Raw genomic sequence first — 22559 nt, forward strand, 5'->3', positions numbered from 1 at the left:
AGTAAAATAGTAGACTTTTATAATTACATGAATGTGTATGACAAACACTATAAACAAAAAAGATATATTATGGGGTAGGGAAATATTTAGATTTATAACACATGACAAAGGACTAATAAATTGTTTAGGTTCAAAAACCCCATACATATCACTGAGTCAAATGCTAACAGACAGTGAAACAGGTAATGGGTATGAACACCTAAGCCATGGGGAAGAGAGAGTGAGTGAGTGTGTGTGTGTGTGTGTGTGTGTGTGTGTGTAGAAATGTTTAACCAATGTTTAATTAAGTGAAAATTTTTTCACCTATCCTATTTCATTTTTCACCTAGCATATTGGCAAATATAATAAATAATGATTTTCATCTTTTTCTCATTTTTATTATATAGGAAGCAATCCTCCCACAAGAGTGTGACCCTGAAAGGTCATGTTAAAAAGAAAAAAAAAGTTAAGTACAAAGGTTATTCATTGTTTTACTTTAGCTGCTACAGGCCAGAGCGGATGGTCATTTCCAGCAGAGAGCCCTGCCTGCCGCCTTCCACACATGGAATAGACTCTGGCGATGGTGCCGCCAGGAAAACGTCCTCAATGCAAGAGCAGCACGTTTCCACAGGTACATGCTGCGCAGCTCCTGTCTGCACTGGGGCAGGTGCCTCACATCTAACTCTGCCAGCCACACAGCCCATTTGCTGTGCTTTTCAGCTTCCCAGACCCCAGGCCTTAGTATCTCCTGGATTTTGAATAATGTGGGCTCATTGATTTCATCTAGCAGGAAAAGACAAGACAGTGTTTCCCCTGGGAAATCTTTTGTCCATCTTTATTTCAAGGGCTTTCAAAACAGCCTGTTTGTAACCTTCATTATTAGCCACTGAGAGCTCCATTAAAGCAGCCCATTAGCTTTCTGGATCAGAGCATGGTGGGACCTTGCATCACCTTGGCAGACATTCTTAAGTGTCATTTCCCCGAAACACTTAGTTCCTGTTCTGCTAGACCTGGCTTTTTGAAGTTTTGAAATTATAGTCATCAACAAAATTACAAAGGTTGGGCTGGGCGCAGTGGCTGACGCCTGTAATCCCAGCACTTTGGGAGGCCGGGGCGGATGGATCACAAGGTCAGGAGTTCAAGACCAGCCTGGCCAACGTGGTGAAACCCTGTCTCTAATAGAGATACAAAAATTAGCCCGGTCTGGTGGTGCATGCCTGTAATTCCAGCTACTCAGGAGGCTGAGGCAGGAGAATTGCTTGGATTTGGGAGGCAGAGGTTGCAGTGAGCTGAGATTGTGCCATTGCACTCCAGCCTGGGTGACGGGGCGAGATGCCGTCTCAAAAAAAAAAAAAAAAAGGACGGGCGCAGTGGCTCATGCCTGTAATCCCAGAACTTTGGGAGGCCAAGGTAGGCAGATCATGAGGTCAGGAGATTCAGACCATCCTAGCTAACGTGGTGAAACTATGTCTCTACTAAAAATACAAAAAATTAGCCAGGCGTGGTAGTGGGCACCTGTAGTCCCAGATGCTCGGGAGGCTGAGGCAGGAGAATGGCGTGAACCCAGGAGGCGGAGCTGGCAGTGAGCCGAGATCACACCACTGCACTCCAGCCTGGGCAACAGAGCGAGACTCCATCTCAAAAAAAAAAACAAAAAAACATTAGAAAGCTCAAGGAGCAGAGTTACATCTTTTTAGTTTCCACAGGGACAAACTTGCCCACAGTAGGTTCTTAGTATGTGGTGGGTGGGACATAATGAAGAAATAATAATTATTCCTTTATTTATTTATTTATTTTTGAGTTGGAGTCTTGTCCTTTCACCCAGGCTGGCATGCAGTGGCACAATCTTGACTCATGGCAAACTCCACATCTCGGGTTCAAGTGATTCTCCTGCCTCAGCCTCCCAAATAACTGGGATTACAGGTGTGCGCCACCACACCTGGCTAATTTTTTGTATCTTTAGTAGAGACGGAGTTTCACCGTGTTGGCCAGGCTGGTCTCGAACTCCTGATCTCGTGATCCACCCGCCTCCCAAAGTGCTGGGATTACAGGCATGAGCCACCATGCCTGGCCTGTAATGAAGAAATTATTAATCACTAACTGTATGTCTGCCACTGTGTTGGGCATTGTGTGATGGAAGACAGAAAACAAATACATAAACTCATTCTGCCCATGGCATCATTATCTTCATTAATAATTTCCTTTTCACAGCGATCCTGAGAGATCAGGTTCAAAATGATAAATGGTAACACAACCAGTAAGTGGTACGGCCAGGGTTTAAATTCAGATCTGCAGTTCCAAAGTGCAGGTGCTTTCTTCTTGATCAAGAGGAAGATCTTTTTGATGACTTTGTAGGAGGGTGAAATTTTTGTGAGGAGATAAGACTGACATACAAGAAACAACTGAGAACCAGTTCAAGAGAATAGACCCATGTGTCCCCAGTCATGTCAGCCACAAGTTCTTCCAGCGCTCAGAGCTAGTGCCGAGGGAGGCTGAGCATAGAAGTATCTGGGAGAGGCTTCCTGTGAGTGAGAGAGTGAGGATGGTGGCTGGAGTGGGCAAGATGGGGAGGCCCAGACTGAAGAGATCGGGCTGACCCTATAGATAGATATTCGAAAGATATTTGAGCAGGTGCATGGAACTAGTAAAATGACAGTTTTGGAAATTACCTTAAGTTCAGGGTACTTTATCTTAGGACAGAGGGGTGAGATGGAGGGGCATGCATTGGGAGAAGTTGCAGTCATCTTTAATCTGGAGGATTTCAGGCCAGGTGCAGTGGCTCATGCCTGTAATCCCAGCACTTTGGGAGGCCGAGGTGGGTGGATCATTGGAGGTCAGGAGTTTCAGACCAGCCTGGCAAACATGGTGAAACCCTGTCTCTACTAAAAATACAAAAATTAGTGGGGCGTGGTGGTGCATGCTTGTAATCCCATCTACTCCAGAGGCTGAGGCACAAGAATCGCTTGAACCCAGGAGGCAGAGGTTACAGTGAGTTGAGATGGCGCCACTGCAATCCAGCCTTGGATGACAGAGCAAGACTCCATCTCAAAATAAATCTCTATCTATCTATCTATCTATCTATCTATCTATCTATCTATCTATCTATCATCTATCTAATCTATCTATCTAATCTATCATCTGGAGGGCTTTGAATGCTAGTTTGAGATTAGCCAGAACTCTGGGTTCCTTAGTACGAAGTCCAGGGAGATGGTTTTAGGTGGTGGCCACGGGGAATAGAGGCTGATGAAAGGACAACTTTTGTCTCTTCTGGCTTCTGCAGACAGAGCAGCTTTGCCTTCACCTAGTCCTGTATTGTGGGCTGGTATAAGATTCATTCAAAAATGGCTTCAGGCTGGATGCAGTGGCTCACACCTGTAATCCCAGTACTTTGGGAAGCTGAGGCAGGTGGATCACCTGAGATCAGAGGTTCGAGACCAGTCTGACCAACATGGCAAAACCCCATCTCTACTAAAAATACAAAAATTGGCCAGGCGTGATGGCGCACGTCCCAACTACTCGGGAGGCTGAGGCAGGAGAATCGCTTGAACCTAGGAGGTGGAGGTTGCAGTAAGCCAAGATCACCCCACTTCACTCCAGCCTGGGTGACAGAGCAAGATTCCATCTCAAAAAAAAAAAAAAAAAAAAAATGGCTTCAGTACTTAAAACACACACACACAGTACCCGTTTCTTTTTTTACTGTCAAGTAGCCGTACTTGGTTCTATTCTTTTTTTGTATTTTGTATGCTGTGAGAACCAAAAATTAAAAGTACCTTCAAAATAGCCAAGAGGAGCCTTTAAAGGATTTTTGCTAGGGAGCAGTTTGGGTGGTTTTAGAGCTGTCACTCTGGAGAAAAAGGGCGGAGGGCGACTTGGAGACAGGATATAGCCAGGAGGCTTGCAGGACGGTGTAGGTCTGATCTGGATTTTTACCTGTTTTGGCTTGGTTGGACATTTTCAGAAAACTTGATTTTTCAGATTCCTGTTTTCCTTGTTTATGAGCAGAGTGATTGAGAGTCTGGCTTAGAAGCTGGACAAGCCTGAGTTCAGACCTATGCTCTGTCACCTGCCAGCTCTGTGACCCTGGACAAGTCAGTCTGTCTCTCTGAGCCTCAGTCTCCTCGAATGTAAAATTGAGATGATGTGGTCATAGTCTCTATCTCATATGGTTATCATGAAAATGAAATGGAAAAATACATGTAAAATACAAGTCAAGGGCCTAGCACAAAAATATGAACTATCCCTCTGGCCCCTGGAGTTGGTTTAATATGTGACTCTCATAGTAAGTACATGTTCAGAGGATTGGTTTGGAGTTTAGCAAATTAAAGTTCCAAATAAATATGTATCTTTGATATTCTTAGGGTGTTTTTTAATGTTTTAGGAATATAGACAGATTTTATGATGGAATCTCATGAATTATGGCTAAAAATAATTTTTATAACCCTCCAGTGAAAGATACTGAGAATGAGACAAAATTAGTTTGCCTTTTATTTTAATTGAGATAAAATGTATATACAGTGAAAGGCATAGATTTTTAAATGAAGTTTGATAAGTTTTCATAGTTTTCTTATTTTTTTATTTTTATTTTTTGAGACGGAGTCTCGCTCTGTTGCCTAGGCTGGAATGCAGTGGCGTGATCTTGGCTCACTGCAAGCTCCACCTTCTGGGTTCACGCCATTCTCCTGCCTCAGCCTCCCGAGTAGCTGGGACTACAGGCGCCCGCCACCATGCCCAGCTAATTTTTTGTATTTTTTTTAGTGAAGACGGGGTTTCACCATGTTAGCCAGTATGGTCTCGATCTCCTGACCTTGTGATCCGCCCGCCCAAAATGCTGGGATTACAGGCATGAGCCACCGTGCCCAGCTGAGTTTTCATAATTTATACACCTATATAATTAACACTCCAGTCAAGATATAGAACATTTCTATCACCCCAGAAAGTTCCTTCATGTCCCCTCCAGTCAGTCTGTACCCTGCATAGGTAACCAGTGTTCTGATTTCAGTCATCATAGGTTAGTTTTTCGTGTTTTTTTTTCTTGTCGCCCAGGCTGGAGTGCAGTGGCGTGATCTCGACTCACTGCAACCTCTGCCTCCCAGGTTCAAGTGATTCTTCTGCCTCAGCCTCCTGAGTAGCTGGGATTACAGGTGCCTGCCACCACGCCTGGCTAAGTTTTTGTATTTTTAGTAGAGACGGGGTTTCACCATGTTGGCCAGGCTGGTCTTGAACACCTGACCTCAGGTGATCCACCCTCTTCGGCCTCCCAGAGTGCTGGGATTACAGGCATGAGCCATCACGCCCGGCCGAATAGTTTTTTTTTTTTTTTTTTTTTGGTTGAGCAGAAGTGTTTGATTTCTGTTGGATTGATACAGTCCAATTTATCTTTTTTTTTTTTTTTTTTTTGAGATGGAGTCTCGCTCTGTTGCCCAGGCTGGAGTGCAGTGGTGCAATCTCAGCTCACTGCAGCCTCCACCTCCCGGGTGCAAGCATTTCTCATGCCTCAGCCTCCTGAGTAGCTGGGATTACAAGTGCACACCACCAAGCCCGGCTAATTTTTGTGTTTTTAGTACAGGCAGGGTTTCACCATGTTGATCAGGCTGGTCTCGAACTCCTGACCTTGTGATCCGCCTGCCTCAGCCTCCCAAAGTGTTGGGACTACAGGCGTGAGCCACTGCTCCCGGCCTAATTTATCCTTTTTTTTATGGTTTGTGATTTTAGGGTCCTCCCTAAGAAATATTTGCTACTCTAAGATCTGAAAAGATATTTTCCTATATTTTATCTGGAAGCTTTATAGTGTTAGCATTTGCATTTAGGTCAATAATCATCTTGAATTTTTTTTTCTGTGTATGGTATGATGTAGGAGTCAAGGTTTATTTTTTTATGTGTTTATCAGGTTTTTCCAGCACCATTTGTTGAAAAGCCTTTTTTTTTTTTTGAGATGGAATCTCGCTCTGTCGCCAAGCTGGAGTGCAGTGGCAGTGGCGCAATCTCGGCTCACTGCAACCTCCGTCTCCCAGGTTTAAGCAATTCTCCTGCCTCAGCCTCCCAAGTAGTTGGGACTATAGGCACGCGCCACCACGCCCAGCTAATTTTTGTATTTTTAGTAGAGACAGGGTTTCACCATGTTGGCCAGGATGGTCTCGATCTCCTGACCTCGTGATCCACCTGCCTCGGCCTCCCAAAGTGATGGGATTACAGGCGTGAGTCACTATGCCCGGCCCAACCTTTCTACTTTTCTAATTCACCTGAAACACTTGTTTAAAATACTATTTCCTGGGACCCCCCTCAAACTTGCTCACTCAGCCTTAGGGGTCTGCCCCTTGTTTTTCAACAGGTCCCCAAAGGATTGGTCAGCATGCACTGGAAAGGGCTCTCACGAACAATCCTTTATCAGTGCTGTTAAGTCAATATAGAATTAATGAAGACCTGAGGTCTCAGGGTCGGAGTCTTTTTCGTATGGTGTGAAGGCTTGGCTGATACCAGAAAGAACCTGGAAAATGTTGGCCTTTTTAACAGTTGATGGTTTTTTGGCTGTCTGCTTTCCTTCCCTTTCTCTTTGTGTTGCTTTTTCCCTCATCTAAGCTTATTCACCTCTTTTATTTTTTTCAGAGACGGGGTCTCTGTTGCCCAGGCTGGAGTGGAGTGGCATGATCATAGTTCACCACAGCCTCAAACTCCTGGGCTCAGGCGATCCTCCCACCTCAGCCTCCCAGGTAGTTGGGACTACAGGCACACACCATCACACCCAGCAATTTTTAAATTTTTTTTGTAGAGATGGAGTCTTGCTATGTTGCCCAGGCTTGTCTTGGCCTCCAGCGACCCTCCTGCCTTGGCCTCCCAAAGTATCAGGCTTACAGACATGGGCCACTGTGCCCAGCCACTTAATTCACCTCTTATACAATAGCATGGTATAAAAGGAAAAATCCAATTATTTGGAACTTCTAGTTCTGTTTCGGTTAATTTTTGTTTTTGTTTTAAGTGCTTTACATTCTTCCTTGTTTTTTAGGGAGACATTAGAGAAGCAAGTATTTTCTATCTGGAGGCAGAAGATGTTTCAGCATCGAGAAAACCGCCTGGCGGAGAGAATGGTAAATGGCTGTCCCTGAGGAGATGTGTGGAGGGTCAGGATCTGATTGAAGCCATTGCACTCACGGCCTCCCCTCCTCAGGAAGTTGCTTGGACCTCACTGGAGGGCTCCTGCCTCTGACTGTTGAGGCAGGGCAGGCTCTGGGGCGTCTGTCCTTTCTCAGTGGAGCCTACAGACAGCTTCTGGGCTGGACCACGTCCTGACATCCATTCCTTTTGCCTTAGTCATTATTTGTGGCCTGTAAATTCTTTCCTGGCTTCTGTGCCTCTCTCCTACTTGATTTATTCTGTTCTCTCCTTCCTGTCCTGCCTCAGGCCATCCTTCACGCAGAGCGACAGCTTCTGTGTAGGTCTTGGTTCATGTGGCACCAGCAGGCAGCAGCACGTCACCAGGAGCAGGAGTGGCAAACAGTGGCCTGTGCCCACCACCGCCACAGGCAGCTCAAGAAAGCTTTCTGCCTCTGGAGGGAAAGTGCCCAAGGGCTCAGAACAGAGTGAGTGGCCAGTTCTGCCTTACAAGCCTTTCCATCCCAGGCCAGCTTTGATTGTACTAGCAGCACCGTCAGCTCCAAGTGCCTGTCTGGAGGATTGCATTACCCCAGGCTCTGGTTGTAAGTTCTGGAAGTTCAACCTAAAAGAGTCTTAAGTAAAACTAGGTTGGCCGGGCGCAGTGGCTCACGTCTATAATCCCGGCACTTTGGGAGGCTGAGGCGGGCAGATCACCAGAGGTCAGGAGTTCGAGACCAGCCTGACCAACATGGAGAAACCCCGTCTCTATTAAAAATACAAAAATTAGCAAGGCATGGTGGCACAAGCCTATAATCCCAGCTACTCAGGAGAGTGAAGCACGAAAATTGCATGAACCCAGGAAGTGAAGGTTGCAGTGAACTGAGATGGCACCGCTACACTCCAGCCTGGGCAACAGAGCGAGACTCTGCCTCAAACAAACAAACAAAAGTGACCATAGCCAGGGAACAAACTGATGGGCCCATGTTGTGATAGCTGACTGCTGCAGATAAGGGATAGAGACCAGCAGCTGTGGCCAGTGGGTGGGTCGTGGCAGTTTTTAACCACACCACGTAGTTAGAGAGCGGAGGGGAGGCAGCCCAGTCACTGCAGAGACTGTCCTGCTTTGGGGCCTTTCAGTATCCACTGTGTGTTCTGAGGATCTCACTCACTGTCACACTCTGACCATGTTTAACCAGTTTCTCAGTCGGGGGCTTCACACCTGCACGTGTGAGCTTCAGTGGCACTTGAAGCCCTGGGAAGTTGCAGGCCAAAATTTGATCATAGGTGCTTTTTTCTGAGAGTGCAAGTTCTTTGGCAGCTTTTCAGAGAGGGTCTCAGCTCCCCCAAAAACTTAACCAGGTAGGGCCATGGACTGTGAGGAGGAGCCCATAGAGGGTGCCCTCACTGGGTGGGGGCTGCAGCACTGAGCTCTGCCATCTCCCCACAGGAGGACGGGCAGGGTGCGGGCAGCAGAATTCCACATGGCCCAGCTCCTGCGCTGGGCCTGGAGCCAGTGGAGGGAGGTAAGGCTTTGGTGTGAGGTGCCACCCGTGTATGACTTTTGGACAGGTGGGCTGTGTGTTAGCAGGACTCACAGGCAACATACGGGCCACACCACTTACCTCTGAGCTGAATGAAGAGAACAGGCAGCACATAAAGTGTTTTTTTTTTTTGAGACGGAGTCTTGCTCTGTGCCCCAGGCTGGAGTGCAGTGGCGCGATCTTGGCTCACTGCAAGCTCCGCCGCCCGGGTTCACGCCATTCTCCTGCCTCAGCCTCCCGAGTAGCTGGGACTACAGGCGCCCGCCAACACACCCGGCTAATTTTTTGTATTTTTAGTAGAGACGGGGTTTCACTGTGTTAGCCAGGATGGTCTCAATCTCCTGACCTCGTGATCCACCCGCCTCGGCCTCCCAAAGTGCTGGGATTACAGGCTTGAGCCACCGCGCCCGGCCATAAAGTGTTAACTCAGTTTTATGAGATGGTTGGCTCAAAATTTTTGTGTTCTTTTCACATACTAGGCTGTTCTTATTTGAACTTACTGCATCTAAAATTCCTGATCTAACCATTTACAGGAGTCCTACTAAGTGTAAAAAATGTTTAAACTCACATTAATTGGGCATTTACCACAAATCAAGCACTTGCCTCATCAAATCATCACAGAACCCCTAAGAAGCACATATTTATAGATGAGGCCAGAGAGATTAATTTACACTCATACAGATGACGTATAAAATGGAGGCAAAGCAGGAAGCCACCCCCAACTCAGACCCCAGCCCACGGTGGCTGCTTTCTCCTCTGTCTGCAGTGCCTGGCCCTGCGGGGAGCGGAGCGGCAGAAGCTGATGCGAGCAGACCTGCACCACGAGCACAGCGTGCTACACAGGGCGCTGCAGGCGTGGGTGGTAGGAGCTGCTGCCTCCCTCCTGATCTCCTTGCTGTGGGGACAGGGGAGGTTTCTATAGACTTTGTTTCCCTTCCTTGTTCTTCCTGTCTGTCCCAGAACAGAGTCATGTGACACACCTCAAACCAAGCAAGTGCCCCAGACAGCGGGCCTTAGGCCACAGGGTTCTTTGATTCTTGCTTGGCCAAGTGGAAACAAGTGCTGTCGGTGGGTACTAGCCTTGCAGTGAAAGCAGCTCCTTGCCCTGGAGTGCCATGGTTTGACTTAGGAGGTGAGGGCCTGTGAGACAGTTTGTCGTCTGAGAGGGTCTGCTAGCCCTGGGACCAAGGGCTGTTGGCCTCTCCTACCCTTTTTGAGTGCTCTGGGCATGACAGCCTTGTGGTAGATGCACCTCTGAGGCCTGCCCAAACAGGGAGAAGTGTGAGCCCAAGAGCCGCCTCAGTCTTCCTTGTCCCCTACAGACTTACCAGAGCGGGGTGCGGAGCATCCTCTGGGAGGTGGCAGCCAGGGAGAGCCAGCACAACAGGCAGCTGCTGCGGTGAGTCTCCCGGGCGCCTCCCAGGCTCCAGCTGGGGAACAAGGAATGCACTCCAAACCCTAGCCTTTTAGGGGGTCCTGCCGAGGGCCAGGTCGGGGATGATCCCGGGTTCCTAGTCGCTAATATCATGGTCTTGGCTTTTCCACTTCACTCATGGGTTTGCCTTCATTTGTCTTAAGCCCCTGCTGTGTGCAGGGCGGGACCTTGGAAAGCAGCTGTCACCTGCATGCCTTAAAAGCCACTTGTCTTGCTCTTCTGAGCACTTTTTCCTCCCTGCTTCACACCTACAAGATTCAGCTTTGCAAGGCACCTTGTCATCTCTTCCACTCCAGAGGCTTCAGCGACTCCCTTTCCTGTCAATTTCCAGATAGTCCCCTTCCAGCTTGCTCTGCGGGCCTGTCACTAACTCTCCACCGTCACCTCTAGGCCCTGTCACACCATCTGCACCACTCACCCCTGTGGAGGGCGCTTCCGCAACTTCTGCCACTCTTTCTAAGCCAAACTCTAACCTCATTCCTTCCCAGTAGTCCTCCCATATGCCCCCTTTCATTTCCTTCCTTTGTATTTGTTCAGCACATGATATTCCTGGTGGCCTGTGGGCAGTGGGGTCTTGTGGACTTTAAACACCTCCATCCTTAGCTGGGCGCAGTGGCTCACCCCTATAATCCCAGCACTTTAGGAGGCTGTTTGAGACCAGGAGTTTCAGACCAGCCTGGGCAACATAGCGAGACCTTGTCTGTACTAAATATAAAAAAATTAGCTAGGCACGGTCATGTCTGCCTGTGGTTCAGGTACTTGGGAGGCTTAGGTGGGAGGGTCACTTGAGCCTTGAAGGTCAAGGCCGCAGTGAGCCATGATCATGCCACTGCACTCCAGCCTGGGTGATGGAATGAGACCCTGTCTCTAAAAAGTAAATAAATAAACGCTTCCATCCCTCATATGGGGTCCCATAGAGCACCCATCCTGCTCTTCAGACAGGGTGGAATAAGCAAGAACTCCCTGAGCTAACTCAGCAGCAAGCTGAGGCATAGGCAACCTTCCGCTGGGTTCCCTGTCTCTCCACACTTCTCTTATCACAGTGTGAGTCACTTGTGGTGCCACTGCCTGGTTATGCCCTGTTATCCCCGTAGCACCTGGAGTTTGGTCTCCAGCAGTGCTGGGTCCCTCATGCACTCTTGGTGCCCAGCCCAGAGCAGCTGCTCAGTAGCCATTTGTTGGACATAGACGTGCAAGTAAACATGGGTGTTGGCGAAACAGACATTCTTAGGTGTAGAGTCCCTGACTCAGGAGTAGGGGAAGAAGGCCGGGCGCGGTGGCTCACGCTTGTAATCCCAGCACTTTGGGAGGCCGAGGCGGGCAGATCACGAGGTCAGGAGATCGAGACCACGGTGAAACCCCGTCTCTAAAAAAAATACAAAAAATTAGCCGGGCATGGTGGCGGGCGCCTGTAGTCCCAGCTACTCGGAGAGGCTGAGGCAGGAGAATGGCGTGAACCCGGGAGGCGGAGCTTGCAGTGAGCCGAGATTGCGCCACTGCACTCCAGCCTGGGCAACAGAGCGAGACTCCGTCTCAAAAAAAAAAAAAAAGGAGTAGGGGAAGGTAGGAATGATTCACAGGAGTCTCCCTTCTCTCTCCATCCTGGTGTCATCTGCCCTCCCCACACCCATGCATCTGCAGTGGGGCATTACGTCGCTGGAAAGAGAACACCATGGCCCGAGTGTATGAAGCCAGAAAAACCTTTGAAGCAAGTACTCATTACAGAAGGACCATATGTTCCAAGGTGAGGTATAAGGAGGCAAGCTGGTCACCCAGGAGAGTTGGGACTGTGTTCTGCTGAGGGCGTGGGATGTAGGGGGTAGTGCCAGAGATTTGAACTGAATAAGGAACCTAGAAAATGGGTAACTTTCCTCCAGCACACACACAAACATCCATGTGGGCACATGTTTAGTTTTTTTACTGAATTACAAACCGATATGCATTAAATAGAAACATAACACATCATAAGTGAACTAGTTCTTATCAGAACCAGTATTTTCTTTCTTTCTTTTTTTTTTGAGACAGAGTCTCACTCTGTCACCCAGGCTAGAGTGCAGTGGTATCATCTCAGCTCACTGCAACCTCCATCCCCCAGGTTCAAGCAATTTCTCCTGCCTCGACCTCCCCAGTAGCTGGGACTACAGGCTTGCGCCACCACGTCCAGCTAATTTTTGTATTTTTAGTAGAGATAGGGTTTCACCACGTTGGCTAGGCTGATCTTGAACTGCTGACCTCGGATGATCCACCTGCCTCAGCCTCCCAAAGTGCTGGGATTACAGGCTCTTTGAATCCAGGAGGTGGAGGTTGCAGTGAGCTGAATTGTACCACTGCACTCCAGCCTGGACAACAGAGCAAGGTTGTCTCAAAAAAAAAAAAAAAAAAGAGAAAAAGTACTCCAAAGCTAGCCTGTGCCTCCCTTCCCCTGGAAGGAGGAACACAGGAATCTTTGCTTGGCTTCAGAGCTTGAAGAGGAGGCCTTTTTGGTGGGAATGGAGTTCATAACAGCTTGCGGAGCAGGCAGCAGGCATCCCCTGGGCAAGTGTTTTGTTATTGTGATTTTGTAGGCATCACTCATACAAAAGAATGTATACAACGTATGTTTGTTCCATTTACTAAATAGTAATAGAGGCAGGGTGCAGTGGCTCACGCCTGTAATCCCAGCACTTTAGGAGACTGAGTCGGGTGGATCCCTTGGGGTCAGGAGTTCGAGACCAACCTGGCCAACATGGTGAAACCCCATCTCTACTAAAACAGAAATTAGCTGGATATGGTGGTGCATGCCTGTAATCCCAGCTACTCAGAAGGCTGAGGCAGGAGAATCGCTAGAACCTGGGAGGCAGAGGTTGCAGTGAACCGAGATCACGCCACTGCACTCCAACCCAGGTGACAGAGCGAGACTGTGTCTCAAAAATATATATATATTTATATATATATATATATATATATATATATATATTTTATATGTATGTAAAATATATTTATATATAATATAAATATATATATATAAATAGAATTAAGACCCATTTATGTAATGACTTCACTACTTTATGGCATGGTATGATATGTAAATCCTGATAGAAGAGTCCCAGCAGCCGAAATGCTGGGCTTCCTGTGAGGGGCTGGGGCCCTGTCCTATTGCTCAGTGGTCTGTGTGCATGGCAGTTACTTCCTGGACCATGTGTGAGAAGCAAATGGCAACAGCTTGGCCTTGCTTGTCCAGGAGCCACCGTCACAGACCTGGGGTGGCCCCGGAAGCCAGGAGGTATAGCAACTCTTGCTGTGCTCCTTGCCTGCCTATAGGTCCTGGTCCAGTGGCGGGAAGCTGTGTCAGTGCAGATATATTACCTACAGCAGGAGGACTGTGCCATCTGGGAGGCCCGGAAGGTGCTGGACAGGGGTAAGTGGGGGCCCCAGAAGCAAGTCATGTTGAGGAATGTGAAGACAGCACTGTTGTGGAGATCCCTGTGGCCCCCATAAGTCTGTCTGTCTCCTCATACATGCCAGTTCCCTGTGGTTGCCATGACAAAGTACCACAGACTGGGAGTTTTCAAACAACACAAAATTGCCCTCTCAGTTCTGGAGGCTGGCAGTCAGCGATCAAGGTGTGGCAGGGCTGTGCTCCTCCACAGACTCTAGGGGAGGGTCCTTCCTTGCCTCTCCCAGCTTGTTTCTTGCTTGTCATGGCTTTCCTGGACGTGTAGACCCATTGCTCCAGTCTTTGCCCCATCTTGACATGTCGTTTCCTTCCTGTGTCTGGGTCGCTTAGAAGGACTCTGGTCATATCGGATGAAGGGCCCACCCTACTTGAGTGTGACGCCATCCTAACCAATTACATCTGCAGTGAGCCTAGTGCCAGATAAAGTCACATTGTGAGGTTCCAGGAAGGACATGACTATGGCAGGTGTGGAGGGGGCACTGTTCAGTCCAGTATATCTTAGAAATCTATTCCCAACTGATTGCCAACCAATTTATGTTAAAATGAAAGGCTAGAGCTTGAGATCTACAGAGAAATAAAAGAAGCTGGAATGGAGGAGCTTGGGGTGGTTGGGGAGGGGGTTGTTTTGATGGGAAAGTTCTTGCTGCTTGTCAGGTCAGCCCTCACTGTGTTAGCATCCTGCTTCCTTGTGTAGCTGGGCCCTTGAATGTTTAGGGGCCAGAGACTTTCTAATTCGATCTCAGGAAGTCCCACTGCCTGCTGTATATACATCTTTGGAAAGATTGCAGGGCACAGTGGTACACACCTATAGTCCCAGCTACTTAGGAGCCTGAGGTGGGAGGATCTCTTGAGCCCAGGAGCTGGAGGCTGCAATGAACTATGATCACACCACTGCACTCCAGCTTGGGTGACAGAATGAGACCCAGTCTCTCTTTTGAGACAGAGTCTCACTCTGTCTCCCAGGCTGGAGTGCAGTGGTGTGATCTCAGCTCACTGCAACCTTCACCTCTTGGGGTTCAAGTGAATCTCCTGCCTCAGCCTCCAGAGTAGCTGGGACTACAGGCGTATGCCACCACGCCAGGCTAATTTTTTGTATTCTTAGTAGAGACGGCATTTCACCGTGTTAGCTGGGATGGTCTCGATCTCCTGACATTGTGATCTGTCCGTCTCAGCCTCCCAAAGTGCTGGGATTACAGGCGTGAGCCACCACGCCTGGCCAAGACCTAGTCTTTTCTAAAAAATCTTTGGAAAGAGTCTAGAACAGGAGTCCATGTCCCTGCTTGCAAGATGCACAGACACACGGCAGACCCGTGGGGAGCTGCCTCCTAACACAGCTAGGGGTCCCATAGTAGGAGAATCTGACACGCTGAAGGGGGCAGCTCATTTTTAGAATAAATGAAAATAGAAACAAAAGTGAAAACAATTAGAAGTTGTTTAAATTGGCCCATAGAGAAATTGACCAAGTGGTTAAGTTGGTTTAATAGAGTTTGCTCCAGGACAAAACTGAATCAGCTTTGGTTTGGTTCTGACTGTAGCGTGTGTGTTAATGAGCATGTTTCAACACACGTCCTGGGGACAAAACCGTGGGGTCAGCCATCCCACATGGCTGCATTACTGCGCCACGAATGTGCTGCTGGGTCCTGGAGCTCCTCCTCAGCTCAGAAACCAGCACTGTGTTTCTAGTTCACTAAGAAAGAAGCCGAGGGGTTTAGCCAGCCCTTGGGCTCTGGAGCTTCTGCACCTGACCCTTTGGGCACCTGACTGTGCAGCTTCAAGCTCCAGAGGCTTCTGGCCAGTTTGGGTCAGCTGCCTTAAGGGTCAGGTGCCCACTCCTGGCCGTGGTGGGAAGTTAGAGGCGACGGGTTTGAGTGTGGCCCGAAGCCGCTGCTCTCTGAAGGATTTTCCTTAGAAGGAGGCGGTGGCAGGCTTGGGTTGCCACGTCCATTACAGATGGTATGAGAGACTTGGGAGACTGGGCAGCAAGACAGTGTACACATAGTAGGTACACAGTAAATACCTGGGGAACAATTGATTGCCTTATATTAAGGCCTCAGTGTCTCAGGCACACCTTGGCAGGCCAAGGGTGGGGCTGGGAGGAGGGACTGAGGGGAAGATGTCACAAGACCCACTATGCTGAGTGCTGAAGAAGTGCAGGCTGGCGGTCATAACCTGGCTGTGTGTGTGGCCTCCAGCAGAGCCCCTCTCTGAGTCTCAATGTCTTCATCTGTAAAATGGGGATAACACTGCCTACCTCTTGGGGTTGTCATGGAGATCAAGTGAGATGACAGGTAGAGAGATACACACTTAGGACAGAGCCCAGGCATCAGCATGCAGCACTAACGTGGGTGCCTCCCGCTTGTGATCTGCTGCCTTCCCTGCCTGCCTCAGTGGGCCTGGAGGGCTCCTCATCTTGGCATCTGTGCCCTGCTCTCAACCCTGTTCTGTTGTCTTAAAAAGAAAGTTCTCTCAGGGCCCAAGAAAGATTCACCAAAGGGAGAGTCTGGTGACACAAAAACAAAATGCAGGATGTGGCCCATGCCTGCAGAACCCAGGGAGCCAGAGGGCATGGCCTGGCGACCAGTGTTCTCCTCCCCAGCCGTGGCTTGGGCTGGTCTGACTGCTCTGACTGGGCCTTGGTTTCCACCCTGACAAAACAGGCTGCCGTCTCTTGCAAGCTGCAGCTGAAGTGGGGGCTCCTCCTTCTCCCTCAGACTGAGGCTCTTCTTCCATGTGCCCAGCAGCATTTTGCACGTGACTCTTGGGGGCCCCCTGGCACCCCTGTGGAGGCTGTGGACAGGCTCGTGGCTCTGGGAGGGCCCTTAGGGAGCACAACAGTAAACATCTGGTTCCAGTCCCCAGGGTGTTCACTGTTGGCAGAGGTGGCCATGGCTCCTAGAGAGGGGCCATGGTCCACGTGTGGTAGTTTCACCGTGTGGGCTGGACACCCGGACCCTATCCCCGCACAGCCATCTCTACTGTCTGCACGTTCACCATTACGTAGTCACTGGTGGAAATCCCACAAAACGGCAAACTCTGACTTGGATCTGCCTTAGGCTGTCTGCGGACCTGGTTTCAGCGCTGGCGGGACTGCAGCCGGAGGTCAGCCCAGCAGAGACTGCAGCTAGAGAGGGCAGTCCAGCACCACCGCCGGCAGCTGCTGCTGGAGGGGCTGGCCCGGTGGAAGACGCACCATCTGGAGTGTGTCAGGAAGAGGGTGAGGCTGACGGTGGCAACTCTCCAAGTTCCGCCTGCCTGGCAAGGGGTGTCCAGGCCAGGAGACCATTTCTCAGGAAGGGGTCTTTCCTGACAGCACTCCATGCAGCCGGTATGAGTGGTGGGTGGTTTGGGGTCCTGTAAGACAAAGCTGCAGGAGCCTTTCTGGGCTTTTGGTGGAGCCTAGCGAGTAGCCAGCCCCAGAATCCAGTGTCTCCCAGGGAAGATGGCTCAGCGGAAAAACCTGGTTCATGCTGACCCGTGGCTTATCAGTGCTGGGGGACCTACAGCGTGAGTCCTCTGGGCGGCACTCCCTGCCTATGCAGGAGACCCCCAGCACCATCCAGGACGCCTAGCAATGGGAGGACATTCAGCTGGGCAGAGGCTGGGGTAGATCGGGACCCACCCCAGGCTGTCTAGGATAGGTCAGGACGCCACTCTCTGTGCACTTGCTCTCCCCCAGCTCCTGCACAGGCAGAGCACCCACCTGCTGGCACAGAGACTCAGTCGGACCTGCTTCTGCCAGTGGAGACAACAGGTGGGAACCGGGGAGATGTCCCGTCCATACTTCCTTCTCCGTCCTCTGGCCTGTGAGGCCCGAGCAGTGAATGACCTTCAGCCTACACCTCTAGTTCAGTATTTTTACTATCACCCTCCCCAGGGCCACCTCCTCTACCACCTTCCTGTCATTTCCGGGCACATCAGATTCCTTCCATCAGTAGCCTGCATAAGACCAGTTACTTCAAGGCCTGGTTTCTCTTTCTACAGTGTTGTATTAAAAAATACATCAGTGGAGGCCGGGCGCAGTGGCTCACGCCTGTAGTCCCAGCACTTTGGGAGGCCGAGGTGGGCAGATCACGAGGTCAGGAGATTGAGACCATCCTGGCTAACACGGTGAAACCCCGTCTGTACTAAAAATACAAAAAAATTAGCCAGGCACGGTGGCAGGTGCCTATAGTCCCAGCTACTTGGGAGGCTGAGGCAGGAGGATGGCGTGAACCCGGGAGGCGGAGCTTGCAGTGAGCAGAGATAGCACCACTGCACTCCAGCCTGGGCGACAGAGCGAGACTCTGTCTCAAAAAAAAAAAAAAAATTATATATATATATATCAGTGGGCCGGGCATGATGGCTGACGCCTATAATCCCAGGATTTTGGGAGGCTGAGGCAGGAGGATCACTTGAGCACAGGAGTTCAAGACCAGCCTGGGCAACATAGTGAGACCCCATCTCTACAAAAACAAAACAGAAAAATTAGCTGGGTGTAGGCAGTGCACACCTGTGGTCCCAGCTACTCGGGAGGCTAAGGCGGGAGGATCGCTTGAGCCCAGGAGGTCAAGGTTGCAGTGAGCTGTGATCATGCCACTGCACTCCAGCCTGGATGAGAGTGAGATTCCATCTCAAAAAATCAGCATAATATCTTAAAAATTAATATGAAATGTGTTTTAAGGCTTTGCTGGGATCTTGCTAAAAAGCCAAGAGGGATCACATAGAGCAGCGCCCACATGTCCCCAGCTCCCTCTTCCCGTCCTGTTGTCCTGTTTTCACCGTTCCCCGGACCTTAGGCCGCTGCCTCCACGCATCCCCCTGCAGGAGCCCTTTGCCACCTTCTTTTGTAAAGGTCCTTCCTCAGGCCACAGATGGAGCGTGTGTTGAGCACCTCACGGCCAGGCACAAGGCTGGCCCTTCCTAGTGGAGGAAGTGGGAGCCTCGACTAGAGAGGGAGCCAAGAGGGACGAGCCGGGCAGGGCCCTGTGATCAGCACGGCCTCCCTGAAGGGGCAATTGGGAAATGATCTGGTCTTTCTGGCCCTAGCTGGCAGCCAGGAGGCAGGAGCAGCGGGCAACAGTGCGGGCCCTGTGGTTCTGGGCCTTCTCGCTGCAGGCAAAGGTAATTGGGGCTCTGCATCCTACCGTTCCTGCCGCTCCCTCAGGCCTTAGCCCTGCCTTGGGTGGAGGGAGGGCACCTGGTCTGTGGGGGAGCCCTAAGCAGGGAGACCTGGGCCTCACCTCCTGTCCTCCCCGGAGGTGTGGGCCACGTGGCTGGCCTTTGTACTGGAAAGGAGGAGAAAGAAGGCGCGGCTGCAGCGGGCGATCCAGGCCTACCAGGGGCAGCTCCTCCAGGAGGGTGCTACGCGGCTCCTGCGCTTTGCGGCCAGCATGAAGGCCTCCCGGCAGCAGCTGCAGGCCCAGCAGCAGGTCCAGGTAGGCCCAGGGCCCCTTCCTGTGGGGAGCAGGCAGGGTGTGGCATGACCTGACCAGAGGCTGTGTCGTAGGCGGCTCACAGTCTCCATCGTGCCGTCCGCCGCTGTGCCATGCTCTGGAAACAGAAAGTGCTGGGCCGGGGTGGGAAGCCTCAGCCCCTGGCAGCCATCGCATCCAGCAGGAAAGTGACGTTTGAGGGTCCCCTTCTCAACCGCATTGCTGCTGGAGCTGGGGATGCCACCCTTGAGACCAAGAGGCCACAGGCTCCTCGGCCTCAGGGAGCTCTGGGCTGCCTGGCTGCTGAGGAGCCCCACGCCCTGGAGCTGTGAGTAGCCCATGCTCACCTTGTCCTCCTCGCTTCCACCCTGGGCAAAAGGTTGGATGGCATAGCAGGGAGGAAAACTGAGCCCTGACAGGGACGGGACAGGCTGGTCAGGGCCTTGTCACAGCTGAGCTGCTGGGAATCCCCTCTTCTCCAGCCAGATCCCATCCCTCCCACGGCAAGAGGGAGAGAATGGAGTGGGATTTCCAGACCCTCTCTCCTTTGCCTGCCAAAGCTCAGGAAATAGGTGTCCCTTCCTCTGCAACACCTTCCTACCCTCTCTCCCGTCCTGCTGACGCGATCTTTTCCGGAATCATACACGTAGTTGACAAAGGGAACAAGTTGCTCAGCTCCTGCCCGCGCCTGCCGGCCTCTCTTCTGCTCCATCACAGCCAAGACACTGGCTTTTTGTCAGAAGCTCCTCTTTCTTGTGTGAGCTGGCACCTGTCCCTCTGCCCACCCCTACTATGGTCTCCTCAAACCCTAACCTGCCCTGCCCCGTGCTGATGAAGCTGGTGGCTCCCACAGCAAGCAGCACTACCCGAGAGCCTTGGGCCTTGGGGGAGATGTCAGGTGGGTGCATGGGGCCTGGATCCCGGTCCCTGCTCTGCTCCTCACTGACTGACCTTGATGGGATCCTGAACATCTCAGAGGCTGCTCCCCTGTGACATGGACCCTGGTGACCTGTACACCTGCATCACTGGGGTTGCTCTGCAGGTCAAAAGAGACAATGTGGGTGAAGCAGTCCCCTGGCGTCAGGTACCTTTTGTCGGAACTGCTGGGAGCTCTGTGGCCCAGGCCCACCCCAGCTTACTTGCTGACCTTGGCCTCGCCTTCTCTGACTTTCAGTCTCCCTATAAAATTGGGGATCCCACAGAGATCTCAGACCCCCTTTCAGCCCCTGGTCAGCCCAGGGGAACAGACCCCATGTTTCTTCCCAGCAACACTGCCCACTCAGCGAGGAAGCAGCCGCGACGCCCACACTTCCTGCTGGAGCCTGCGCAGAGCCAGAGGTCCCTGGGGTGTGGCCCCGTGGGCAGGCAGGGGGAGGTGGTCAGGGGTCCCCTAAGGCAGCTGGCACCTCCATCTGGGGCCTGTGTTTTGGCAGCCCTGAGGTGGGTGGCCCCCTTTCCTCCTTGTTCTTTGGTCCCAGAGGAGGGTCCTGTGGCCTGACCAGGCTCTTGCCTTCCCTGTGCTCAGGCCTCAGAAGCCGCAGGAACATAACCTCGGCATGGCTCAGCCAGCAGCTCCCTCCCTGATGCGGCCCTTCCTGGCAGAGGCCCCAACAGCACTGGTCCCGCACAGCCCCCTGCCTGGGGCCCTGTCAAGCATCCCTGGCCTGAAGCAGCCCCCGACAGCAAGCACAGGCCCGGAGCTGCTGCTGCTGCCTCCTTCCTCCTTCATGCCCTGCAGGGCGGCTGCACCAGCCAGGGTACGTCCTCCACCACCAGGCCTGGGAACTGGGGCTCTCACTCTTTGGTCTGGCTTCTGGTGCTCTTTCTCATGCCACAGCTGTACTTGTTTCTGGAAAACCTTGGCACAGGGAGGCCACTCATCCATTTGACAAGCATAGGTAGCCACTGCACACCAGGTCCAAGTGCCACAGCAGTGAACAGCCAGCCAAGGGCCCTGCCATCCTGAAGCTCATATTCTAGTCAGAGACAAGCAAAGAAAAACCCCTGCCTGCAGGCCAGTAAAGTGGCTGCAGATCACGTAGGGTCCTGCAGGCCACGCTGAGAAGTAGCCTGGGATTTGAGAAGAGTAGGAAGTTGGTGAAGAGTTTTGGCAGGGAGCACCGTGTCAGGTTTCTGTGCAGGCTGTGGTCACCATGACCATGTGGTCCAGGCAAGCAGTACTGGTGGCCTGGGCTCAGTGGTTGCCACAGAGGAGACAGGTACTCTCTTGGAGGCAGACAAGGCAGGATATGCTCTGAGGGAGTTGTGGAGTAAGGGGAAGGAAGGAATCCAGGCTGATGGGGGCTGCTGGCTTGAGTAACTTGGGAAACAGAGTTCTTTGACTGGAAGAAGGAACTGGGGGTGGGGACTGGTTTGGGGTGAAGTGTCAAGAGTGTTTTGAACCAGGCTCTTGATGTCAAACTTGAGAGAAAGCAAACGTTGAGTCTGACCTTCAAGGAAGAGGTCAGGGCCAGATATTAAGAAGAATCCTCAGTACAGGCCGAAGGTAACCCCAGAGCCACTGTGGCCTCTAGGAGGAAAGTACAGGGGAAGGAGAGAGGAGATGAGGCTCCAAGCGGGGAGCCTGGGTGGGGATGGCCAGGGGGTGTGAGAGCTCAGTAATGGAAGTGACAGCTGCTCTAAGGCCACCAAAGCAGCTGGTTCCTGAAAGGGGATGAGGGGACAGGAAGGAACCAATTCCTGTGGTGAGTTAGGCCTTGTGGGGCCACTTACCCTGGCTGGAATGGTTTGAATGTGGGTTTGAAAGGGTTTTGACGCCTGTCCGGTGATGGAAGGGGCAAGTCCACTCTCACCAGGAGAGGAGGGCATGGAGGAGGCTGTAGAGCAGTGGCCTATTACCACTTCTCACTGACGTCGAAGCTCAGCAAGGTCATGAGCTTAGAGCAAGGTGGGGGTGGAGGTTGGGTAAGGCAAGGCTAGAAACAGCTGCTCAGACAGTGGAGGCGCGAGGTGGGCTGTGGTGACATGGGGTGCTCCCTAGTTGCTTGTGGGACTTTCCCCTACAGTACCAGGCCCTGTGTGCAGAGGCAGGCTAGAAACTGAATGAGCTGGCACAGCCAGTGCCTGGGAAGCCCAGCTCCTGCAGCTGGGGGCCTGGTCTTCCCCCACCCCTGCAGGGCAGGCAGTGACAAGGACTTGGCGTCCCCCTCCTCGGCTTCCTCCTAGCTTCCCTGCTCAGCATCCACCTTTCTTTCCTTTGCAGGTGTCAGCACAGCCGGCTACTCCTAGGGATAAGCCCCTGGTCCCCCCATCCCTGGCCAGTGTCCCTGACCACCATCTACTCCTTCCTGGGGACTTCTCAGCCACCAGGGCTGGGCCTGGGCTTTCAACTGCAGGTGTGTACCTGGGCCCTGTCAGGGCAGAAAGCACTCAGGCCACTCCCGGACCTGGGACTTGCCATTTATCCTGATCCCAGAGGGGAAAATGGTCTGAAACAAGCTTACTTCTGTCACCATAGGCAGCCTGGATCTTGAGGCTGAACTTGAGGGGATCCAGCAGCAACTACTGCACTACCAGACCACCAAGCAGAACCTCTGGTGAGCCCTGCGAAACGCCCTGCGGCCCTGGCTACAGGAGCAGGTGTTGCCTGGAAAGGTGGGAGGGCAGTTCCACTTCCCCCAAGCCAGCTGCCAGGGTCCTGTGGGTGG

The 22559-nt window shown here is 51.6% G+C and overlaps 1 protein-coding gene across 14 annotated transcripts in view; it reads left to right on the forward strand.

Moving 5' to 3' along the window:
• SFI1 (SFI1 centrin binding protein) overlaps positions 1 to 22559 on the forward strand; it is a 127235-nt gene that overhangs the window by 103299 nt on the left and 1377 nt on the right. For 11 of the 14 annotated variants that reach the window (XM_030816134.1, XM_030816139.1, XM_030816141.1 and 8 more), the window contains 17 exons: positions 480 to 610; positions 6980 to 7061; positions 7375 to 7553; positions 8516 to 8591; positions 9376 to 9471; positions 9932 to 10008; positions 11686 to 11788; positions 13345 to 13441; positions 16534 to 16694; positions 17157 to 17231; positions 18506 to 18580; positions 18718 to 18894; positions 18966 to 19219; positions 20158 to 20229; positions 20417 to 20648; positions 22115 to 22247; positions 22370 to 22448. In XM_030816134.1, coding sequence (XP_030671994.1) covers positions 480 to 610; positions 6980 to 7061; positions 7375 to 7553; positions 8516 to 8591; positions 9376 to 9471; positions 9932 to 10008; positions 11686 to 11788; positions 13345 to 13441; positions 16534 to 16694; positions 17157 to 17231; positions 18506 to 18580; positions 18718 to 18894; positions 18966 to 19219; positions 20158 to 20229; positions 20417 to 20648; positions 22115 to 22247; positions 22370 to 22448 — 2099 coding nt within the window. Of the gene's footprint in view, positions 1 to 479; positions 611 to 6979; positions 7062 to 7374; positions 7554 to 8515; positions 8592 to 9375; positions 9472 to 9931; positions 10009 to 11685; positions 11789 to 13344; positions 13442 to 16533; positions 16695 to 17156; positions 17232 to 18505; positions 18581 to 18717; positions 18895 to 18965; positions 19649 to 20157; positions 20230 to 20416; positions 20649 to 22114; positions 22248 to 22369; positions 22449 to 22559 lie in introns of those variants that run through there. The other 3 variants (XM_030816140.1, XM_030816142.1, XR_004031016.1) reach the window with 3 other exon arrangements.

Source organism: Nomascus leucogenys, chromosome 7b, assembly GCF_006542625.1.
Source record: "Nomascus leucogenys isolate Asia chromosome 7b, Asia_NLE_v1, whole genome shotgun sequence".
NCBI lineage: Eukaryota > Metazoa > Chordata > Mammalia > Primates > Hylobatidae > Nomascus > Nomascus leucogenys.